Source organism: Octodon degus, unplaced genomic scaffold, assembly GCF_000260255.1.
Source record: "Octodon degus isolate 3935 unplaced genomic scaffold, OctDeg1.0 scaffold00249, whole genome shotgun sequence".
Lineage (NCBI taxonomy): Eukaryota > Metazoa > Chordata > Mammalia > Rodentia > Octodontidae > Octodon > Octodon degus.
Genome location: NW_004524825.1, coordinates 1,092,044 through 1,116,918, shown reverse-complemented (window position 1 = coordinate 1,116,918; position 24,875 = coordinate 1,092,044). Strand labels below are relative to the sequence as shown.

Sequence of the window (24,875 nt, the reverse complement as noted above, 5' to 3'; positions counted from 1 at the left end):
AGCAGGAAACTCTCCGCACACTCACCGGAACTGGGCTAGGACTGGGTCTGGGGGCTCCCGGAACTCGGCAGAAAATCCTACTCCGGCAGAAAATCCTACTCCTCCTGTGTTTAATTGTTTGCCGTGTTCGATGGGTTCCTTCTGTTCTCATTGGTGGAGTTCTGATCATTTTGGTTCCTCTCTAGAACATCTTTTAGGAGCCTGTGTAGGGTTGGCTTTGTCATCATGAAATTCTTTAGTTGTTCTTTGTCATGGAAGTATTTCACTTCTCCATCAAACTTGAAAGAAAGTTTTGCAGGGTATAGTAGTCTGGGCTGGAACTTGTTTTCATAGAGGACTTGAAGTACTCTGCTCCATGCTCTTCTTGCCTTCATGGTTTGTGAAGAGAAATCTGCAGTTGTTCTGATGGGTCTTCCTTTAAATGTGATCTGTTTCTTTTCTCTAGTGGCTTTCAGTATATTGTTTTTGTGCTGGATTTCTGGGATCTTCACTATTATATGTCTTGGCATGTTTTTAATTGGGTTGAAGTTACTTGGAGTTCTGTATGCTTCAGTTTACTGAAGGTCAGATTGCTTCCTCATATTTTGGAAGTTTTCTGCTATTACTTCTGCCCATATTCTTTTTATATCATTTGTGTTGACTTTTTCTCATTGATGTCTATTAGTTTCATGCTGTTCTTCTTTGCATCGTCTTGCAGGTGATGTGTTATTTTTTCCTGCATCCTAGTTGTTTTCAGGAGATCTTTTCTCACCTTTTCACTAGGTGTGACAGCATCTTCAAGATCTGAAACTGTATCTTCACTTTCACTCAAATGGTTTTGCAAATTTGTGATTGAAAATTTGAATTCCTCTACTTTTCTTTGACTCTCCTTCATGCGATCTATCTCTTTACTGTATTGCTCATTCAAGGAATCCATCACTTTTCTATTCTATTCTATTCTATTTTTTATCATTGTCTTCTTGAGAAACAGTTATTAATTGTTTTACTTCAGAGAGTATTTCTGGTCTGATTTCCTCTATGTGTTTCTGCATTTGATTCTTTACTTCAGACACTATTAATTCAGAGATTTCTTTTTTATTTCAGAGATTAATTCTGACCTGGGTTCCTCTATACCTTTCTGCTGTTGTTTCTTTTCTTCTGACACTAGTAATTCAGAGACTTATTTTTTTTATTTCAGAGATTAATTCTCATCTGAGTTCCTCTATACCTTTCTGCTGTTGTTTTTTTCTGACGCTATTAATTCAGAGATTTCTTTTTTTATTTCAGAGATTAATTCTGATCTTAACTCCTCTATACCTTTCTGTTGTCGTTTCTTTACTTTCTATAGTATTAATTCAAACATTTCAGCTGAGCTACTGTCCTCTGCACTTGTTCTGGGTGGGCTCGAGGCCTGAGATTTCATTTGGCTCCTTCTCTGCACAACAGAGGGTGTCATTCATGAGGTGTGCCTGGGTTTGGTCCAGAGATTGCCCACGGGCTCACAGGAGCCGGAAGCTCTCCCACACACTCCCCAGTCCTGGTCTTGTGCTGGATCTGGGGGATCCCAAATGCGCAACAGAAGTTCTCACTCACTTGCCGGGCTTGGGGCAGGGCTTCAGAGGCCTCCCGAGGGTGTGGCAGAGGGTCTTGCTCATGTGGTGTGCCTGAGTTTGGTCCTATTTGTGTTTTGTAACAGCCATTCTCACTGTGGTGAGGTAGTATCTCATTGTGGTTTTAATTTGCATTTCCTTAAGGCTCAGTGATATTGAGCATTTTTCTTTATGCACTGTGGATGGGAAAATGAAATAGTAACACCTTTATAGAGACGGTTTGGAGGGCTGTCCATCGACTAATGCCTGGACTACTGTTGATCCAGCAATCCCACCGTTGGACATATACCCAAAGGAAATGGAAGTAACATGTCAAGAAGACACATGCACACCCATGTATTGGTGCATTATTGACAATAACTGAGGCACTGAAGGACCTAAATGCCCAGGAGCAGACACGTGGATAAAGAAAGTGTGGTGCATCCACACAATGGGACATTACTCAGCAATAAAAAGAATAAAATTCTGTCACCTGTGACCACGTGGGCAAAGCTAGAGGGCATCACATAGGTGAAATGAGGCAAGCATGGAGCAGAAGCACCATCTGACCTCACTCAGATGTGGAACTAAAATGTCGATCTCATAGTTGAGAGCAGAAGAGTGGCTCCCAGAGGTTGGGCACAGAGGAAGAAGGGAGAGGGAGCAGTCGTCAATGAGTACAGTGTGATAGGGTATTATGGTTTGTGTTGAGATATCCCCCAAAGCCTCATGCTGTTATAGTGCTGTTTCAGAGGTGGATGAATCTGGAGTGCGTGCTGCTGGGATTAAGGGCATGTGATTAATAAATCAGTCCACTGTTGGTTTGGCATAGTTCTGGCTGGGATTCAAGCAGGTAACCTGCTTACAGTAGAGAGGACAGAAAGTCTTGTCTCCACCCCTCTTGTTGCTTTGCTGTCTTCCACCACCATGAGCAGTTGTCCCTCTGCCATGTGCCATCCTGTCTTGGAGCAGCCAATTACAGACTGAAACCTCCACAAACTGTGAGCTAATAAGCCTTTTTCCCCTTTAATTTTGGGTATCAAGGTATTTTGTCTCAACAATGAGAGAAAAAGAACTAAGACATAGGAGCACTAAGTTCTAGTGTCCTAGGGTGACTGCATAACAGCAATTCATCATGTATCTCAAAACACAAGGAAATTTGAGTGTATTCATCAGATAGTGCAGAGAGTAGGGCTGCTGCTGGAACAGGATCTTGGAAAAACGAAGGAGTTGGTCTTTGGCGGGAGCTGATTCATTGGGTTAGGAGAGACAGCAGACTTCTTGGCAGAGGAATATATAGGTTGGTAGATTTGGGGGTAGGGAAGTGTTAACATTTCCTTTTCCTTTTTTAACTGAAATAAATCAGGTTAGCTGAAAATGCTGTAGAGACTTAAGAGGGTTGGAGGAAAGAACAAGAGCTAGTCATATTGAAGAGTAGATGGATGAAGTATCAGAAATGTTTTGGGGCATGGTTCAGTACTCAGTATACCACAGCATAAGAGCTTTTTCTATCCACACTCATTTATTTTGGTGAAGGTGAGGGGTAGATGAAGAGCTGAAGGGCTGGCCAGATAGCTCAGCAGACTAAAGCACCTGCTTAGGCAGGTGCAGGGACCTGGGTTTGATCCTCGGCATACCGTGCCAGCCCTGCCCCCGGGGCGCACTGAGAGGGTGATTGAGACTGGGTATAGTGGTAGGCGCATGTAATCCCAGCATTTGGGGTTTTTTTCCCCATAATTTTATTGAGAAACAAATAGCAATGAGGCAGTTTCAAATCAAATTGGTAGGACAGTTTCAGTAATTAACACATTGCATACTGTCTTCCTAGTGATTATTTGCTGTACAAGATGCAGACATGATATCCTATTTACAAACACCATTAGAACAAATCCCTCTATTAATTAAGAGAATGTAACTATATATCTGTCCTAACCACTTTGAATACACAGATACAAAATGGACATTCATCTGTATCCCTTTTTTGTTTAGTTCCATCATTTGAATATTATAGGTGTGTTAACTCAGCAAAATATTCTAAAAGAGTCCAGTAGTCCATAATAGTATTGGGTCTTCCGCTTGACTGGCAATCCCAGTATTTGGGAGGCTGAAAACAGGATCACTACAAGTCTGATCTGTGTAGTGAGACCCTGTAAACCCTGTACTAAATACATTAAAATAAAATAACTGGAAGTTTCCAGATTTGCAATTTTCCCTAGCAGATGTGGCAGAGGGAAAGAACAAATGGGAATGATTATAGTGGTCACAGAATCTTAGCTTGCTGGGGATAAATGGGACGGACAGCACATAGTGAAAATGCGAACGGAGTGGACTGGAGGTCTTTGGACAGAATAATAGTTGCAGAGGTGGGGTACTTGCATGGGTACATTGCAAAGATAGGAGTGGCAGTCACAGAGTGGAGACAGTAGAGCTGTGTGAGGTATAACCGGTTTAATCACAGATGGAGGAAGTGGGCACAATCACTTGAGGTGAGGAGATGGGGAAATGACCAATATTAGCATGTAGGATAAAATGTGTCTCTTTTCCTCCTCCTCCTCCTCTCCTCCTCCTCCTCCTTCTTCTTCCTCCCCATCCCCCTCCCTCCCCCTCTGCCACTTCCCAGCATGAGCTCATGGGACAAAAAATAACACACTTTCTACCTGATGAAGAGAAAAATGAAGTCTACGATAAGATTAAAATAAGAGCTCCTTTGTCAGAATCAGGTACAGATTTTTTTTCAAATATTAAATTATTAGGCTTGAAGAGACAAGGAATACTCAGTGGAGTAGTTCCCCCCCCACCAGGTACCTGGGATTGAACTCGGGACCTTGTGCTTGCTAGGCAAGCACTTATTCTACTGAGCTATCTACCTGGGCCCTGGAGTAGTTTTTAAAAGAGCATTGTAGTCACTAGCTTTTGATCATATGTGAATTTAATTTTATATATCACATAGCCAGTTGTGGTGCTACACACTTGACATCCCAGCCCTAGAGAGGCTGAGGCAATGAGGATCACCATGAGTTCATGGCCAACCTGGACTACATAGTGAGTTCAAGGCCAGCCTGCACTGCATAGTGAGTCAGTGTCTCTAAAAACAAATTTTCATATATCGCAAATTATGCCTCAAGTGTTTTAAAAGTCTTTTCCGCTAATCTTATTCTTTACCATGTACCCTTGTTATCGTAGTGTTTATATCACTGCATTAGTGTTACAAAACAGATGACTCTGTGATGTTCTAGCTCGTTCCTTACTCTACAGACTCAACACACATACAGTAGCCGTGTGTGCTAATGTTCAGAGAAAGAACGTGATGCTCTGTAAACTTCAGTCCAGGTAACACATTAGTCCTATGAAAGGATCCTATAAAATATATGCCAGTGTAGGTCTAACTTGCTTGGCTTCTGTTTTCTTTTTAGTGGGAGTCCACATTGATTTTTGCTGCCACTTCAGAAGAGGAAATGTTAAAGAAGGAATTAATCCTATTTATGAGCATGTGAAATTCATCCTGACGCTCCGAGATATTTGCAGTAGTAAGGGATTGAATTCATCATCTCCAAATAACGTTCAGAATCTATGTAGCCTGCCATTGCTGGCACAAATGTTACCTGACTCTTGGTCATCACTAGTTTGTGGTTACTCATATTACACGTTAACAAATTACTAGTGAAATTTACAGGGTGGGGGGTGTCCAGAAACACGTGGGAATAAATGATGAAGGACGATTCTCACCTTTCAGAATATGAGGAAGTAATTGTTGAATTTTTTTCATGTTAATTTTATTTATTTACTTATTTATTTTTTATGCGCAGAATATATTTATTGAGAGAAAGAAAGCTCCTGTCCAAGAGAGGGACAGGAGGGGGGCCCGAGCGGATAGTTCCCCCAGTTGTTGAATTTTAATATGAGAAGTTGAATGCATAATCAAACTCAAGTGAGAGAGAATACTATGTGTACCAGAAGTTGATAGACGAAGTAGGAGCTCAGGGATAACAAAGAAGTGCATTCCCTGGACACTTACGTGGCTTTTTCATCATATATAGACTCCCTTCATTGGAATCTGGAGTGCCTGCCCCCTCTCAAGGACCAATACAGAAAACTTAGAGGCCACTTTTCACAGTTCTGTCCACTGGCCTGGAGGAAGAGTAAATTTCTCACCTCTCCAAAAATTTGGGAGCTGGGGAGATGGCTCAGTAGAATAAGCACTTGCCTGGCAAGTGCAAGGGCCTGAGTTCAATCGCCGGTTCCACAAAAAATAAATAAACAAATAAATAAATAAAAAATAAATGGACAGAGAAATGCATCACTTATAGTAAATCAGAATTCAAGCTTGTGTCATGTATAGATAGATACCAGGTTGAGGACTGTAAGCTGAGAAAGTTACAGATTAATTAAAATTAACAAGTGTGTGGGGCCACGAAATGGCCGTGGCTTGAATCAGAAACAAATGAATCAGGTAGCTTACAAGTACATGAAAAGAGGCTCCAACTCACCAAGAAGCAAAGAAGAAAAATTTAAAAACTAACCAGGTGGCATTACATTCAGTGAGATATGCCCACTAGAATAGCCCAGATTCAAAGCGTGAACATACTGGGTATTGACGAGCATAGAAGAAGCAAATGAGTAAGTAAAGAGGGAAATCAGTCCACACAGACTTTGGTTAATATATTTCTCATGCTTCTTGAAAATTAAATGTCAGACACCTTTTTAAAAAACCCTACACACAAACATACACATGCATGCACACACACACGCACTTTGTTCATAGCCATGTGGTCTATGTAAAACAAAGGCTTGAGATTTCTTTTGGACACTAACCTGTCCATCCACGAGGTAGTAACAAACCACTGAAACCAACGTGAATGCAGAGCTGATACCCAGTAATGACTTTCGCGTGTTCTGGTGGAGTCCAGCGGGAGAGGCTGGCTGCAAAGGAAACATGGCAGGGAAAATGTTAGGGCTCATAAGTTGAAAACTGTCAGTGGGCTGGTGGACAAGTACTGTACAGTCTCTAAGGCTGTGCAAGCGTCTTAAAGAAAAACCTGGTACCTGTCATGTAGATTATCACATATGTGCCCATTTCCTTTAGGGTCTTTTCTGTTTTTTGGTGGCTTCGTTCCCAACTGCCTGTGCATCGAGCCAGTTGCCTTGAAATTTCCCATGGAAGAACGTTTTTATCTAGTGGGATGTGTTTGTCTCATCAATACTGCGATCCTCAAGGTGAGTACTCAGTGTGAGCCTCGCGCCTCAGCACTGCAGGTCTCAGGGCCTCCGTAACAAGGCACGTCCTCTTCCGCCTCTCAGTACTAGGCAGCACTGCTGAAGCACCAGGGTGTGTAAGTACAGGAGCAGGAAAGGAGAGCTACCCTGGGGTTTGCAGCCTTAGCTTTAACACATGAACATGCTAGTAGGCATCCCGGTTTAGGGCTCACCCCCAGTACCTGCCTCCTCCATCTTACATGTCACCTGTATTTGTTCTCTGCCCCAGTTTCTCTCTGGGTTTTGGGGACATCTATAGTGTATGAGTGTGGTGTTTGAAGAACAGGTCTCGTGGAAACAGAGGTCCTATGAAGAGAAGATTACAATAGTGTGACTTCACAGGAAAAAATACAGTGAACCAGAGTTGAGACTGCAAACTTCTGCTCCTGGAACCAGTAGCTCTGTGTCCCGAGCCAAATCATCACGTCTCGATTATACTAAGTTTTCCTGCCTGTTAAATCTAGTCTTTGTCACAGATATATCTGACTGGTTGTGATATCAGCTATGAGGAGACTTCCAAAACGAATACATGCTATAAATGTCAGGAACTTTTCCTGTAGAAATACATTTAAGCGTCTGAACATGCCACTTTGTCTGCAGGACCTCTACACTGCAAAGCGTTACCATGAGACTTTGATTAAAGATTCAGATGAGGATCCTTTGATGATCCGGAGGTAAGAGACAGCATTGGTGTGAGTAATCGAAAACTAGCATACATCTTTGCTAAATAAAACTAAAGAAAGGGGAAGAATATCTAGATATTTTCCTCATCATAATGAAGAGAAACCACATGCGCGACCTGCTAGCCAGATGGCACTTTCCAATTTAATGTAATTCGTATTGTTCCAGTAGGATGTAAGTGCGAGTGATTTGACTTTTTTTTTAAAAAAAGCAGAAAAACAGTAAACAGCAAATTTAACTGACATAAACATTAACGACTTTCAAATCAAGATAGTTCATTTAAAATAATGCTAACTACTTTTTCTTGAACGTAAAGGTAATATGTAAAGAATAGAAGCCAATAGTTCATTATTTCAAGTAAGAAAAATAAACACGCATTCCTAATCTATAGGGAAATGCTGACCAACCGCCAAGTATCATTAAGCCCCCATTATATACCTGTTTAACAGACTACCAAGGGCCTCTGAAACATAAATTCTTTTTTTTTTTTTTTTTTTTTTTTTGCGGAACCAGGGATTGAACTCAGGCCCTTGCACTTGCCAGGGAAGTGCTTATTCTACTGAGCCATCTCCCCGGCCCCCATAGAAATTCTTCACAACACTATTCAGATATTTATCACTTGCTAGACTTACTAGTAGTCTATATGTGGTAAGCAGTGGTAGTAATTGGGAATATGGGAAGTGGGTCATATTTTCCCCATTTTTAATGTATATACTCTTGCAGGTAAATAATGCTATGAAACATTAAGCATGTGTACTCTGTGCCAGTAATACTTAGCAGAATAAAGTAGGCAAATATCAGGACTTGGAGAGATAGTTCTTACTATGCTTGCATGGGGTCTGCAGGTGAGAGGATGTGGTTGCTGTTATTATTTGGGAGCGAGAGGAGCTAAGGAGCCAGAGTTGATGAAGGAATAAATGTGATAGGAAATAGCTGAGGCTCATCCATGCCCAGGGCTGACGGATTGGGACAGTCTCCCCGTTCTTGTGGGAGAGCTCCCAGGTGCTTGGCTGTGAACGAGGGTCTGTGGCTACACACAGAGCAGCGGCAGGATGGGCAGAACTCATGGCAGCTGGCTGCATGCACCCACTTTGCTGGCTTCAAAGCCACTGCAACACAAGGGTGTGCTTGGAACTGTGGAACATGACGTGTCTGCTCATGCCACACCATCACCTTTCATGTGTACCAATGTGCTTCCCCCACCCTGTTTTTAAGGATCTAAAATTTCTTGTACAGTTTTTCAGCATTTTATTGGTGGGTTCAAATCCCTTTTTAAATTTTAATTTGTATAAGTCTGTGTTTGTAGTACATACTGATCACACTCCTCATCAGTGCTGGTGTGTGTGCAGAACACATGTGCATTCTCTTTGTTTCCCTTCTTGTCCTTTCCCTCTGTCTCTTGGTCCTCTTCCTATTTACCAAAGTTCTGTCTCTGTTTCCTATTTACATAGCTTTTATTTTGCTCTTTGTTTATACTCTGGCTTTCTCATATGGAAGAAATCATGTGCTATTTAAGCTTCCATGTCGATTTATGTCAGCGTGATGGGTTCGAGTTGATCTATTTTCCTACACATGACTCAAGTTTCCCCTTCTTTATGGAAGAATGGTTCTGGGTGTAAGTCCCACATTTTCTTTTCCATTCATCTGTAGATGGACATTTAGACTTAAGAGCCAAGCCTTAAGATTTATAGCCATTCAAGTCTCTCAATATTCTTCATCATAGAGCTGGCTAGATAGCTCAGTGGATTGAAGTGCCTGCTTAGGCAAATGCAGGGACCAGGGTTTGATCCCCAGCTTGCCATGCCAGCCCCTGTAGACCCCGTACTAAATACATAAAAGAAATACTCTTCACCACCTCCAGCTTAGAACATGGACTTTTGTAGGCTTCCTAGGTTTGTCCATTTCCTCCAGGAAGTCTTTTTTTTTTTTTTTTTTTTTTTTTTTTTTTTTGCGGAACTGAGGATTGAACTCAGGCCTTTATGCTTGCCAGGAAAGCACTTATTCTCCTGAGCCATTTCTCGGCCCCTCCCAGAAGTCTTTTACTAAATTACAAGCCCTTTTGTTGACTTGTGCAGGGAAGAAGATAGCTCACAGTTTTGGTAACTGAACCGAGGACACTGTTTGTCTATTGAGCCTGTCACTGAGATACAAGAACCACGCACCAACATCCATCCCCTTGCTTAGGCCTACAGAACTTAAGCATCTTTGTGCGAAATCAAAAGTACATTTACTTACTGCGTTTGAGTAATGACCTGCATGTAAAAAGATTGGCATAGCGCTGTAGGTAGTATTCACGTAATGAGAGTTCATAGAGCAGAGACTAGCATTTTTAGAATTTAATTGAAAGAAAAAATATTCTGCTGCAGAAGGAAGTCAGATGCAATGTCTGTGACATTGATTTTCATGAACTATATATGAAAGATAATTTCTTTTTTTATGTTTTTGGTACACGATCTCACTACACAGCTCGGAATCGTAGTGATCCTCCTGTTTACAGCTTCCCCAGTGCTAGGATTGATTGTAGGTATGCGCCACCATTCTCAGACTCAGTGCCTCACTCAGTGCCTGGGGGTGGGACCAGCGCAGCATGTGGTGTCAGAGATTGAACCCCGGTTCCTGTGCTTGCCTAAGCAGATGCTTAGTCTGCTGAGCTATCTCACTGTCCTGAATGACATTTTCTGAAGGCTTGAAATTATATTTTTTCTAACCTCATTCCTCTAGTCCTAGTTACTTGGGAAAATAATTAGCACACAATAAGGCGGAGGATAAGGACATCAGATCTATATGTTCTATAAAATATGCAAAGGCAAATAATTAGGAAATTCTTTTAAATATGCATTAATTTATTTTAAAATTATGCTATATTTAAAAATGATTCAAATATGGTATGTATATATACCAGTTCCCCAAAATGACTTATTATGTATTGCAAACATACCACCAAATTTTGTAAAACAGTGCTAAATCCTTATGGCTCTATAAAGACATTATTAAGTATAAAAGCTTACTTGTGAACTCAAAGAGATCATTGTAATCTGTCTCTTGTAACTATGACATTCCTTTTATTTTTCCATTAATTTAAAGTACTTTTTCTGCCTAAAGCAGCACTAAACCTCTACACTTCGGAGGTGGGATCGTATCAGTTAGTGCCTTAGTCAGTGGAAGCGAACCTGTGCTATGCCAACAGCATTCGGAGGATTATATCATTGAAAGCTCTTTTCAGAGTTCACCATCACGGACCTAAGTTAGTTCAGGAAGGGTATCCATACTCTGGCTGAATGTGACCCCCACACTGGGAGTCTCGTCCTGTGGGGCCTGGGCTGCACCCTTCCCCGGCAAGGGGATGTGCATTCACAGACTTGTGCTTGGTGGTGACAGAAAAGGAAGTGGAGCCAGCTTCTCAGTTTCTGTTTAATTGGTCAAATTAGTATGTGCCAGGACTGACCCTTCAAAAAGGCAGACTTAAAAGACATAGGTAGAGTCCGGGGAGATGGCTCAGTAGAATAAGCACTTGCCTGGCAAGTGCAAGGGCCTGGGTTCAATCCCTGCTTCTGCCAAAAAAAGGAAAAAAAGATATAGGTAGAAGAAGGGAGACCAGGCTCAGGGTCCTCGGTTTTATATTTTATTTATTTTTAATATCTTATATACTTATTTGGTATAGGCTCTCACTATGCAGCTCAGACTCATAGTGATCCTCCTGGGATTGCAGGTGTGCGCCACCATGCCTGGTCTTGGTGGTCAGCAAGGCACTCCTGGCATTGTGGGGCCAGCAGGGCACGTGGTACCAGGGATGGAACCCAGGTTCTTACTCTTGCCAGGTGGGCACTTAGACCACTGAGCTATCTCCCTGGGCCTCTGTGTTTTACACTTGATTGTGTTTATAGGCTTCCTAGCTAATCCATATTCCATCTTTAGTTACCTGATAAATTGTCTTGATCATATAAAAGCATAAAATCATCAGACTATTAGAGTGAAGATTGATAATAGCAAACAATTTATTGATACTTTCTGGAAAGCTTTCTGTAAGGGTTTATACTCAAAACTCATTGAAGCAACACTGAAATCACTGAGTAGTCAACATACTAATGAAAATAATAAGGCTAGAAAGGTCTAGGACAAAGTACTAGAAGTAATAGCTAGCTTATTTTATAAAAGATAATTTTGAATAAATATCCTATTCAGACAAGTAAAATTGATTTTTTTTCCTAACCATGTTCATGTATTACCTTGTAATCAAGATACCAGCCTTTCATATTAGTCATGTAAAGCAGAACAAGATCTAACTAGCTTATTTTTGGACTTAATGGTACTTGTATTGCCTTTTTTATCTTTCCTTATTTTACTTTAGCTTTATTATTTTTATTTTGTTTTCTAAATCTTCATTTGAATTTGGCAAGAATTGCCATATTTCTCTTCCTTACTCATACTCGTAATTGGTTACATTTGGCTAACTTTTGCTTTCTTTTCCTGAGTTTTCTCTTTTCCCTTTCTCCTCTCTTCCTGCCTTATTTTCTCTCTCCCTGCCCATCCCCCCGCTCTGTGTGTGTGTGTGTGTGTGTGTGTGTGTGTGTGCGTGCAGTTTATTATGGGCCATGTAGATATCATATCTCTTGTCTAAAATATTTCTGTGCCTTATTACTGAACAAGAGTATTCTATTTTATAATAACAATGTGATTATAAAGTCAAGAGGGGCCAGGAAGATAGCTCAGTTGAATAAGTGCTTGCCTGGCAAGTGCAAGGGCCTGAGTTCAATCCCCAGTTCCACAAATAAATAAATAAATAAATAAAGTCAGGAATTGTAGCATGTATAGAGTTTTATTATTTAATCCAGACTCCATGATCAAATTGTGTCATGTGGACCACTAATGGCCTTCATTGCTATTTTCTTCTTGGTACAGGGTTCAGGTCAGTTTTCCAGACTTCTTTTGACATTGTTGACTTTGGTAGTTACAGAGTACCAATTACATATTTTGTAAAGTGTCCTTCTGCTTGGGTTTACCTCATACTCCTCCTAGATGGCATTCAAGGTGTGCATTTTTGTTGGGAATACCGTAGAAACAGTGTTGTCTTCACAGTACCTCATAGCAAGAAGCGCATAATGTTAATGCTTCTCGTGATGCTGTGTTAGCAGAGATGACACGTATGAACAGGTATCCTCCGAGGTTTTTCACTGTAAATTTCTCCCTTTGCAAATTATGGATAGTTTGTTAGAAAAGACATGATGACTACTCATGCTGATGGTCAGACGTGTGCTACTGCTTGTGAGTGCTTCCAGGCCTAGGAAACAAGTACACGTGTAAATGGCTACATACAAAAGCGCTCATTTGCTCCACGTCTGCCCATTTCTGTGCATATGCACCTTTGTGTATGTGTGTAGATAAAATAATACAAACCATGACTTCATACTGATGTGTGTACATGCTGGTGTGTGTGTCTGTGTGTCTGTGTGTCTGTGTGTGTCTGTGACTAAGGATTGAATTCAGGGCCTTCATACTGACCTACATACCTGGCCTTAATTTTTTTTATTTTGAAGCAGGGCCTCTTTAAGTCACTAAGTTGCCTAAGTTTTGCTTCAACATGTGTTTTCTTGCTTCAGCCTCCCAGAGTGGTGATAGTGCAGGCCTATGCCCCCATACCCAGCTCAGAGCCATATAAACCACAGTGCTCATTTTATTCTTCCTGTTTCCATATCTGTAGCATCTGCTCCAGTCCCAGAAGCCTCTTCCCGTTAATCTCTTTAATGTTTGAGCAAGTTATTGACTCGCTCAAGCATTAAACGAATAGAAGGCTGTCTTAAGGTTGCCATGTCATTATGAATAAAAACCTTCAAAACTGAATTCAATATTATTTATAGTAGTATGGAAAACATTTACAATGTGTGAAATGTACATATCTTAAGCGTAGCACTTAAAAAGATTTAAGGAATGTGAAACCTGTGTCAGTCACATTCCCATCGAGATAAACAATGTACATTATAGTCACCACTTGTTAGTAACAATATTTTATATTGGAAAATTGCTAAAACAGTAAATTTTAAGTCTTTGTATCACAGAAATGGTGAGGATGAATATATGTTTAAATACTTTGATTAGCCATTCCACAAGGTACATACTTATCTCTCTTACATGACATACCATAAATACATAGTTTTAATCTGTCACCCCCCTGACCTAGAGGCTACTACTTTTTTGGTATTTTACTTATTACACCATAAGTAATTTTACATTTACTGGAACTTTACAGACATAGAGCCTTAAGGCATACTCTGTTGGGCCTTCTCTGTCTCAGCATAAATTGCACATATCAGCAGGTCAGTCTTTTTTATTTTTCTTTTTGGTACCAGAAATTGAACTCAGGACCTTGTACTTGCTAGGCAGGCACTGTGCCACTGATGTATATCTCTGGTAGGTCATTCTTTCACGTTGCTGAGGAATATTCTATTGTACAGGTGTACTGCATTTTGTTAGGTATTTTTTTCATGGACATTTTTTTCTAGTTTATAAAACTTTCTGCTTAAACTATTTGTTAAAGTATACAATAAAATTGTTTTGGTTTTGTCTTTTTGAGACATGGTCTAGCTGTACAGGTCAGATTGGCCTTAAGCTCACTTTTGTAGCCCAAGATGGTTTTGAACTTGTAAGGATCCTCCTTCCTCAGCTTCCCGTGTGCTAGGATTACAGGCTTGTGCCACCACACCCACTTTACAATTTCTCTCTCTCTCTCTCTCTCTCTCTCTCTCTCTCTCTCTCTCTCTCTCTTATGCTAGAGATTAAACTCAGGGCTTTACCATGTACTCTATCACTGGCTGAATTCCCAGCCCTGATATTTTTCTTTTCATGTACAGTTCTGTGAGTTTAACCGTGTAGAGATTATTGTCACTGCTACTGTAATCGGGAATCAAGCAGTTCCATGAGCCCCAAAGAAGCTTCCTTGCACTGTCTTAAGTCTCTCTTAGCCACGTTTTTATTCTCCATCACTATGGTTTTACTTTCTTGAGAACACTGGGTGTGTATAACTGCATAGTATGCAGGCTTTAGAGACTAGCTTCTTGCTCTTGGCATAATTCTTTGACACCCATCCAAGGTAATGTGTGCATGAATCAGTTTTGAATGCTGACTTGCGTTTTGTTGTACAGCTGTACCACAGTTTCCCCATTCACTTGTGGGAGGACTTCTGAGTTGCTGCTGTTGTTTTAGCAGTTCTTGTTCAAGATTTTGGTTACTGTGCTTTTGCTTGTAGTTTCTCTAGAGTGGCAAGCTGGGAATAGCAATTGCTAATTCATAACAATTTGTGTTCAACCTCATAAGAAGCTAGCACACCAGTTTCCAGGTTGCTTGTGCACTTCACAGTCCTACAGACAGTGTGCAAGGCCTCTATTTGCTCCTCATCCTGGTGAATGCTCTGTTCACTAAAAGAGCACTTTTAGTTTTAGCTGCTAACACAGTGTATTACTAAATTATGCTGTTAATTTACATCCCCTGAAGGCTAATAGTGTTGAGTATCTTTCCATCATTTGCCATTCATCTAACTTCTTTGAAAAAATTGTATTTTGTGTTCAAAGGCCTGTTTTAAAAATTATGTTCTTTGTTTACAGTTTTATTTGAGGATTCTGCATGTGTTCTCTTCTAGGCTGTCTGTTGGACATTTGATGTGGCTGCACTTTCTCCTGTCCTTATCTTCTTTTGTTATTTTCTTAACCCAGTCCTTATCAGAACAAGTTAATTTTTATTTTTAGGAAGGAATATGTCACTATTTTTTCCTTTGGTAGATTGGGCTCTTGGTGTCATGTCATTACAATTCCTTGCCTACCTGGGGTCACACAGACTTTCTTTTTCTCTTTCTAGAATTTTTTAGCGTCAGGTTCTACATTTATGTGTATGATCCATTTGAACCTGCTATCATTGTAAGTTATAAAGTCCAGGTCCAAGTTTATATTTTTTGGCATGGAAATGTCCATTTCTTTGAGTAGTGTTTGTTGTCCCTCTCCTGCTTCAAAACTTTCTGTTTCCCCCTTGCACTTGGAATAAAACTCGGACTCCTTTTGGGCAGTCCATCGGGCAAAATCCTACTCTCAATGCCTGCCTGACCTTAAGGCCTCTTTTCTAGTCTGGAGTCTCCACTCAGATCTGCTTTCTCGCCCTGGAATACTGCTTCACTGTTTTGTCTTGTGGCTGGCTTGTGCCAGCCTCTTTTCGGGCCTACTCTTGCTCTGTCCTGGGGCATCTCACTGTTTTCCTTCATCATGCTTACTACAGCTTTTAACATATGGCTATTGCTGGGCTAATTGTTCACTGCCTGGACTCCCTAGGAAGTTGCAAGCTCCTACTAAGCTGTGTGTTCAGTGGCCAGTGCTGAGCCTTTCCTCCCAAAATTTCCTGTCTGCTATGAATAAATAGACAACCTCAGCAATAACATCAGATAGCATCCTGCACAATGGCACTTAACTCTTTGGCCGTCTTATACTATCATGTCATTCCTCTTTTGATTCTGCATATTTGACTCTTGCTCACTATCCCAGAGCCCATTGTGCCCATCTCCCCTCCTTCCAGACATCCAATTGCTTTTTCATATCCACAGGTTGTTTAGGGAATCAAAAGCTCCCACAACTCTGGGAGGCTGAGATGGGAGGATTACTTAGCATGGGCAACTTAGTTAGACCCTGTGTAAAAAAAAATCTGAGGCTATAATCCAGTGCAGAGGCCTTGGGTTTAATCTCCACTGCCAGGAAAAAAAAATAAAAGCTCCGTGAAAGTGGGATCCAAATTAGCCAAAGTACAAATTCAAATTATGTCTCCTTCAGTAGAGGGACTAACTCATTTTATTCTATTAAATAATTTTCTGAATTCTAGTATAGGGATGGGTGTTTAAGCTCATGTCTTTCTTACCACTAGAAGCTGATTGTACTGATGCAGACATGGCAGAGAAAAGAGGACCATATTTAAGGTCATTTCATGTTTACACAGCCAGTAGTGTTTGCAAAAACATCAAAGACATAAAAAGGATTTTTTTTTTAAATTTTAAGGTATGTAAGGTCTTCACTGGTCTCTGTTGCTTTATTGCCCCAAGTAGTTCAATAACAGTCCTATAAAAATGACATAACAATCATATGCAATGTGATCTTAGAGGAATGACAGAGTGGATTCTAGAGAGACAGATCAAGATGCTGAATAAAACAAAACACAAGCTGGTCTGCAAAACTTTAGTACAAATGTCCGTGGCCAGGCCTTCTGAAGCCACTTGCTATATTTATTAAACATGAACTGGCCATGCTCTGTTTGATGAAGTGAACATGTTGTGTTCATTTCATTCAAGTACTATATCAGGGAAATCATTTTGACTAACAATGATGAAGTTTAATTCACAGTTTCCAAATGGGAAAACAACAGTTGATAATAGAACCAAGTATGAAAGCAATGGAGTATGAAAGTAAATGCTGTACCTACTGAATGGTAACATGCCCATTAAGCAGTCAGTTCGAGTCCTTCAAAAGGACTCTGTTCTTTTCGAGTGGGAGATGCATCTCTACATTCTGTCCTCAGCTGCATGACATGGCTTGAGTGGCTTGTTGCTCAGCTGAAACATAGCATACTCCCTCTGTATCTTACCACACAGTGCTCATACCACTATAGTGTCTTGTCCAATTTATTAATTTCTCCTAGAAGGAATTTCTCACAAATACATGATGGGAACTGTGTGACCTTGACATTAGTTCTGACTATGAGTGTATTTAGTGGTAACAGCTGGCGTCCAAGCTGGGATCCAGGTGTGTCCCCGCAACTCACCAACCAATACTACACGCTTCTTCTACATTTGAGAAAGGGGCACACTATACTGATCCGAATCTTATTTGCTACATATTTCTGCACTATTCCAAGGATGCCAATACAAGCAGTATTCTTTTGTAGATGATAAAACCTTGAAAATTTTGCTTATTGCTGTTGACGGCCTACCATATTTTCATAGACAAAGAGTTGTGTTGGCTCGGTGTGTTTGCTTTCTCTTCATTGTTTGGTATTAAGGCAGTGATCATCATGGGTTACTTGTCCTTAGAAGACTCGAGACATCAGATTGAGGATTCTACTGTGTTGCTGATTCACTTTTATAAGAACTATGAATATTGTGAATTTCTTATTTTTCCTTTTTGGTGAGCAAATACCAGTGGGCATTCTTATCTGCTTTTTCTTTTCTGAGGTGTTTGTGGGAAATTGATATAACCAAGAAAGTACACCAAAAATGTGAAAAATGGCCCTTTAGAGAGGGGTGTTTTCTATAAAATAGGTATGGTTTTCGTGGAAATTTTCCCATTTGGACTTCGTCCTTTGTAAAACGCCTGAACCTATGAGAGTTGGAGCATTTGCGTTTTGTTTCCATCTAGTTGTATATGAATAGTAGTTTGAAACAAGTCCATTACCATGTGTATGCTGAAAGCAAGCATTGCATTGTCTTAGCTAGATGATAAAGTGATTACCTGCCAGACAGCTTTAAAAAGGATTTCATATTCCAAAGAGTTAAAAGTCAGCATTTTATGTCCTCATTTTCTGAGGTATAGTTTTGACTAATTTGTATAGAGTGGACTCAGTTATGTACCAGCTTCAGATACATCCATCGTATCTTAGAAATATATAAATACTAAAATTTCAATATCTACATATTAACCAACATGAGGAATATGATTTTGAAAGCCACACGAATCTGCATCTGCAGGTAGAGCAAAAAAACTGACATTGAAGAATAGCTGATGTTGGTACACTTGGTTTACTGACCCTGCATCATCAGACACCTGTGGCCAGGGAACCATGGTGGATGTGGTGCCCAGAACTCGAATCAGACAGGAGAAGGGTCAGCAATTGCCTAAGCCATCTTGCTCACTTTCTGCCTATATCCCAGTCCCAGTCTACAACACAGGCACCTCCATATATAAATTACTCTACTGGAGAGGACTTTGAGAGTCCTATAACACATCCCTTCCACTCAGCATAGCTGAGGGAAATGTACATGGGTTATATCATAGTTACTTTTCTTGCTGGTGAAACAAAATACCCAACACCCAAAGTTAAAGGAGGAAGGGTTTATTTGGCTCACAGTTCAGAGAAGTTTCATTTCTTAGCTGGCTCCTAGGCAGGGTGGTCCGGCAGAGTAGTGTTGCAGAGGAGAAGCAGTTCATAGCAAACCAGGGCAGGAAGAAGGCAGCAAGGAGCAACCAAGTGATGAGAGACAAGCAGGGACCCTCCTTTTGTCCCTTATACTGTGCCTGCTGTTAGGGCCAGGAGCACTCACCCCTTGGGTGGGACACCATCAATCCTACCCAGAGCTATGCCAGGCCAGTAAGTGCACTCATTTGACAGAAATGCTATTCCTTGGCCACAGCTTTCTGATGACATAATCCTGGCATCACACTCTGCATCCAGCCATCTCTGAAAAGCTCCTCCTGTGACTACATGAGGCTTTGGGGGACATCTAGATATGAGCCGTATCAGCTTCTCCCTTTACGAGGAACTTTTCATGACTAAAACGATCTCTTAAGCCAGAAGAAAATTTCCTGAAATAGTCACTCAGAAAGTGTTTCCATGTTCCAAAACCATAATGGTAAGAAATGGGATTTGTTATTCTTTTCTCAGTGGGAAAATGTGATCTTGCAAACTTCAGATCCATCACGTGCCTTCCCAAGCCAGGATACTTTGACCTTCTGTGGTGACATACTGAATTTTCTGTTAGCTATTGTCATTAAAGAGAGAGATACCATTCATCTGCTTTTGTTTTTTCAGACTTTGAGATATGTCTTTATATTCATAATCTTTCACTAGAGAGAAATCATAGGCAATTTAAGGTGAATTCACCAGAAATCAATTTTTGGAATGTTTCCTGGCAAATGGTCATTGTGTACACAGTGGCCAAATGACCAAAACTCAGTTCATCCAAAGCCAGTCCATCACATGATTAATTTATAGAACTAATCCAGTATATCGATTGATCAAAAACAATTGGGTTATTCACTTTTAATGTACTCCATGAGTTGGGAAACACCTCAGATTTTACCACATAAGGCTACATAAGGTCTCTGGTGTATTTTGTGGGTGTTATTTGCAGCCATTTAAAAAAATTCCTACCTTGCAAAACAGGTCGTTGCTGATTTTGGCTCAGAAGCCATAATTTGGATCCCTTATATTTTTCATATAATGAGTATCTTTGCATACAAATATATTATTCTTGATTATATCCAATTAGCACATGCCAAGTGATAGTCAACAAACATATCATTGTCATCAGTCTTTTTAAGATGTCAATTGTCAAAAGTTAAAAGTTACAGAATGGCTTAACAGTCATAAATAACAGCAGAACATCTGGATTTTGCAGGAATATTTTAGTTTATATTAATACAAAATATCTTTAAAATGTATTTTCTATTTTTATTTATTTTTCTCATCAGATTCTGTCACTAATGCCACCAAAAGATTCATTTGCCAAAATTACTATTTTCCTCCAAACTTATCTTTGAGCTCTGATAAAATCTAGTGATTTATAGTAATTTGAAAGGTATTTTTTGAACAGCACTTGAAGATACCTAGAATACTTGGCTTGGCCAGTTTTCTCATTAGCGTTGGAAGCAAGACTACTGCTGTCCACTGGCTCTCTAGCACTGCAGCTGCAGGGATCAAGACTTCAGTGTTCAATGGAAAAGTGGCAATGAAGAACCAGGATGCAGCACAGCTTGCGCTGCTAGCCCCTGAGGTTGGATTAGGGGGAGCTGGGGTCACTGAGAGAGAGATGAGGAGCCAGACAGGTGTCTGGAGACCTCAAGTCTCTGAACTGTTATTCCCTGTCTACTGTCTTAACCTCAGCCAATCCAGCATACTATAAACTTCACAAATAGTTTGAAGAAAGTTTTTGACGGAACAGTATATTTAACCAGTTATATATCCTGATTTTATTTTGGACATTTAGCTACTTGATCCGTAAGTTCATTTTTGGCAAAGCTGATTCTAGGAGAATGACTTTGGCTGAGTTCACTTGCTTTTGCCATAAAAACCAAGGGTTTCTGATAGCAAAAGCTAAGGAGGAGCTGAAAGGGAGCACAGTTTGTACCTTTTCTAGAAAGAATGGAGAGCACAACAGTGTGCACAAACTTTTGCCTGATTGGTTGTGGCTCACACTCATTCTGTGCATGATGCTTGTGGGTTATCTTGTGATATGACTGTGAAGAAATGGAGGGTCGGCCTGAGAGCTCAGCGGACTAAAGTGCCTGCTTAGGCAGAGTGTAGTAACTGGGGTTCAATCCCCGCCGTGCTCTACCAGCTCCGCTCCCAGGGTGATTGAGACTGGGCGTGGTGGTGCATACCTGTAATCCCAGCACTTGGGAGGCTGAAAACAGGAGGATCACTATGAGTCCGATCTACATAGTGAGACCCTGTAGACCTTGTATCCCCTGTACTAACTGCATAAAAAGAAATGGAATTGATTTTAACTTAGCTTATTGATTGCGAAGACATAGACACTTTGGTAATAAAAAGAGATAAGAGCATATTGAACGTGGGCCATGGCAGAATCAAGACATTTATGGCTGGAGTTAAGCATAACTAGAAATGACTTAATTTCTACTACTGCTAATAGTGACATAATACTGCCTTCATGGTATCAGGATTTATTTGGCAGACTGTTTTGTGTTCTGGCCTTGCCATTTATTAACTATGGCCTTATATGTTATTCACTTTGAGAAGCTTATTTCCCATTTTCTATCTGTAAAATGGGTATGTTGCTAGACATATGTCATTGAATAATTCCAGGATTGGGGATGGTTGTATATATAAGAGATCCACCACACTTACGGGTGGGAACTCAGTTAATGATGGTCTCTCCCCTGTGAGTCAGAGATGAAACTGGTTGTTATTCAGTAGTAAGGTTAGTTAGCAATAGTCTTATGAGGGTGTCCTAATGGAGGTGACAATGAAACCCTTAAAGAAAATGATTTCCTCAGTTGATCAAAATGATCATTGCATGTCTGCCTTTGGATATGGTTCCTAAAATGAATTTTTCCATCTTCAGATTATGAAAGTCTATTAAGATGGTATTTTTAATGATTTAGGTAAGGTGCTATATTGAAAGGGAGATTTTGCGAAGTATTGAAAAGAATATTTTTTGTAGGAAGGATCAGGAATTGTACATTCATACAGGGGATATTCATAAGTGTGCATCGTATGTGGGGGCCTGTAGCCTCCGAATCCCCTCTTCCTCTCCACCTTCCACCTCAAAGGGAAGTGTTGGCTGGGCGATGGGTAGCGGTAGCAGCCTCGGACTCTCGTGATTATGAATTACAAATCCCGGACTCTTGAATGCTTAGCACTTGGGAATTGTATTCCTTGGCTCCAGACAGAGAAAAGTTGCAGCATGCAGATCTCATATCTGAGGATCACATCTTGGAGAAAGAGAATTAAAATCACAAGAGCACAATTGGAAAGCAAATTATGGTATTACACTTCCCAAATCATTTATATAAGTGGAATAGAAGCTTGGACAGTTATCAGAAGGAGAAGGGCTGAGGAGGGTATTGAAGATGGTCATACTTGTAAAGGGCTCCAGAGACCAGAACATTCTTCCTCTTTTACAATTTTTTTAAGTTTTAATTTTTAAAATTTATTTACTTACTCATTTATGTACTTGAAGGTACAGGGTCTCGCTACATAGCTCAGACTCATAGCGACCCTCCTGTCTCAGCCTCCCTAGCACTGGGATTCCAGGCATGTGCCACAACACCTGGTTTTGGTGGCCAACTCAGAGCAGGGCCGGCGTGGCATGTGGTACCAAGGATCAAACTCAGGTCCTTGCACTTGCCAAGCAGGCACTTCAACTGCTGAGCTCTCTCCCCACTCCCCCCTTTTTCTTACAGTTTTAACAAATTGAATTTTTATTTTTTGCACACAAAATTTTAAAAATTATTTATCTGGTTTTATTGATAAGTGACTGAAAAAATTGTAAATATTTTAAGGCACTATAACCCCAATCTCTGTCTACATCCTGAAATACTAGATACAGTAGTGAGCTTGAAGCAAATCAATTAGTGTCCATCCTCTTCAAGTAGCTCTGGGCCTGGGCTGACTCATTCAGGAGTAGAGAGCTTGCCTAGCGTTCACCTGGGTTCCCTCTTCAGCACTGCGGGGAGGGGTGGGGGACGTAGTTTATTTCTCAAGGATGGCTAAGATGCAAAGAACATTCCTGATCCCTGACTGAGGATTTTCCATTTCAGGTTGGGGCGCACAGTGATGGGTTCCTTTACAAGCATGTAGAGAAAGCCTGATTTGAGAAAAATTGAGTTTTGGCTATAAGAAAGAAGCTAAATCTGGTCTTCCTTTCATCACCATCATTTAAGGTTATATCATCTCAGCTATAAGAGGATAGACATTTAGTATTCTGCTTGCACTCTCATGGGGTTTCCTGTCTCCCCTGTCACTGATGATGAAAGGGCAGTATTCATTTGACATCTTTTTCATATGTACGGTTTCATTTACATAGCAAGCAGAAGCACATAATTTCTTGAGCCAAGAACAACCTCACATTAAAGGAGTTCAGCAGAGTTGAGCACTTTACTAATGGCTATCAAACCTTGATGAAAGATTACTCTGGAAACATCAAGGGTGCAGTTTAAGTAGAGTATTTTGAGATTTTACCTTAGGAAACAGAGGCACTTTTCTTGGTAGAATTCAAATGTGTTTTTCAAAATATAACTACACCTAACAAAGTGTTCTAAGATCATTTTCTTTCTTGGTGAAAATTAAGTGACAAAACTTGGAAAAGGCAAGTTGTGTTAGCATGGACCTCAAGCAGCAGCTGTTGCTGCACATGACTGCAAACCTTCTGATGCACATCCTATCCTATCCTGAACCCAAATCCATTATTTCTGTGTGCAGACTGGCTGGGGATGAAATACTCCCTATCCTTTTGTTTCAAACATGTATGTGATTATTGGTAGCTTTCATATTCAAAGTCAAGTTTCTGGCTTCAATATTATCTTACAGAGAGGCATGAAATGTCAGTTCACCAAAACAGGAACAAGTTTCTTTCATTAGTTTGTATTCTTACTTGCTGGGTGTGGGCTTTGCAGTGTTTTGAGACTCACCACCTCCTTTGGTAGCACACTGTCCATAGACTTTCTGTGAGGGTGGAGATGGAAGTGATGACAGGTCCTTACCTCACCTGGCACCACATTCAGCTTCCAAGTACTGGAAATGTGGCTGTTGGGACTGAAGAACTAAATTTTAATTTTTATCTCATAGCTTAAATTTGGATGTAGCCATCTGTAGCTTGTGTTTGCCATGTTAGACAACACAGCAATGTATTCATGTGTTACGTACCCTAGGTATACACATTTACTATTTATAGATCAGCATGAAAACATTAAATTGTTTTTTAATGAACAGGTAAGAGTTCTCAGCTTGCCTTAAAAAATAATTGTGCTAAGTTGTACAACTTTGAGATGAAGGATGTACAAACATTTTCCCTGAATGGACTGTGAGTTCTTTGTTTATTACTTTATTAACTCAGCAAATACTTAAGGAGCACTCAACTCTGTGCTGTGTGCTTACATACGTAAGATTCAAGGCATTGCTCATTGCCTTCAAGAAACCCACCATGTAGAGAAAGTAGACAGAAAGCAATAATGGGCTTTTATACAAGGCAGAAGAGAGCTGAGACAAGGTCAGGGATGACTCCCAGGTCTTAGTTGTGAGTCACTGGGTGAAAGGGGGCAGTATTCCTAAAGCTAGGCGGCTGTCGGGAGGAGGAATGGACCGTGATGGGTTGAGGTGTCTGTTAGACAGCCAGGTTCCTATCCTGAAAGTAGTTGAATACAAGGGCCTGCAGCACAGGGCCAGATCTTGAGATGACCATTTGGGAGTGGCCCTTGTTGAAGTCACAGGTACCACATGGTCCACCAGGGCTACAGTATGAAGAAGGAAAGATCCAAAACAGGGTCTTGATACTTTTAGCATCATTTATCAGGGAGTAAACATTCTGTTCAACTAAACTGCCTTATGCATTTAGGGAAAGACTAAAAAACAATCTAAAATATATAGACAATAATTTCTGTTAGGAATTTTACTTAAATGATGCTTGAGCACTTTTACAAGTGACCTTATGTTCAAATTACTTAACACTGAAAACCAAATCAGTAAAAAATGCGTAATAAACATATTATGGTTCAGTTATACACACAAATGCCTGAAATAACTCATTCACTGGTGGTTTTGTGTTGTGGAAATCAACACTGCCAAATATTATGTACTTGGAACATCCAAAACAAAATTTTCAAATCTATACATTCTCTAGCATTAGAAATGAAGAAATAGACTTTTATCTTGGTCCTGTGACATACAGAAACTTCT

The 24,875-nt window shown here is 40.4% G+C and overlaps 1 protein-coding gene across 1 annotated transcript in view; it reads left to right on the top strand.

Moving 5' to 3' along the window:
- Nucleotides 1-24,875, top strand: part of Pasd1 (PAS domain containing repressor 1) — a 115,067-nt gene that overhangs the window by 66,691 nt on the left and 23,501 nt on the right. Inside the window, exons 7-10 of the mRNA XM_023706275.1 lie at nucleotides 4,189-4,288; nucleotides 4,982-5,095; nucleotides 6,652-6,782; nucleotides 7,422-7,495. Of these exons, the coding sequence (XP_023562043.1) occupies nucleotides 4,189-4,288; nucleotides 4,982-5,095; nucleotides 6,652-6,782; nucleotides 7,422-7,495 (419 nt within the window). The remainder of the gene's footprint in view (nucleotides 1-4,188; nucleotides 4,289-4,981; nucleotides 5,096-6,651; nucleotides 6,783-7,421; nucleotides 7,496-24,875) is intronic.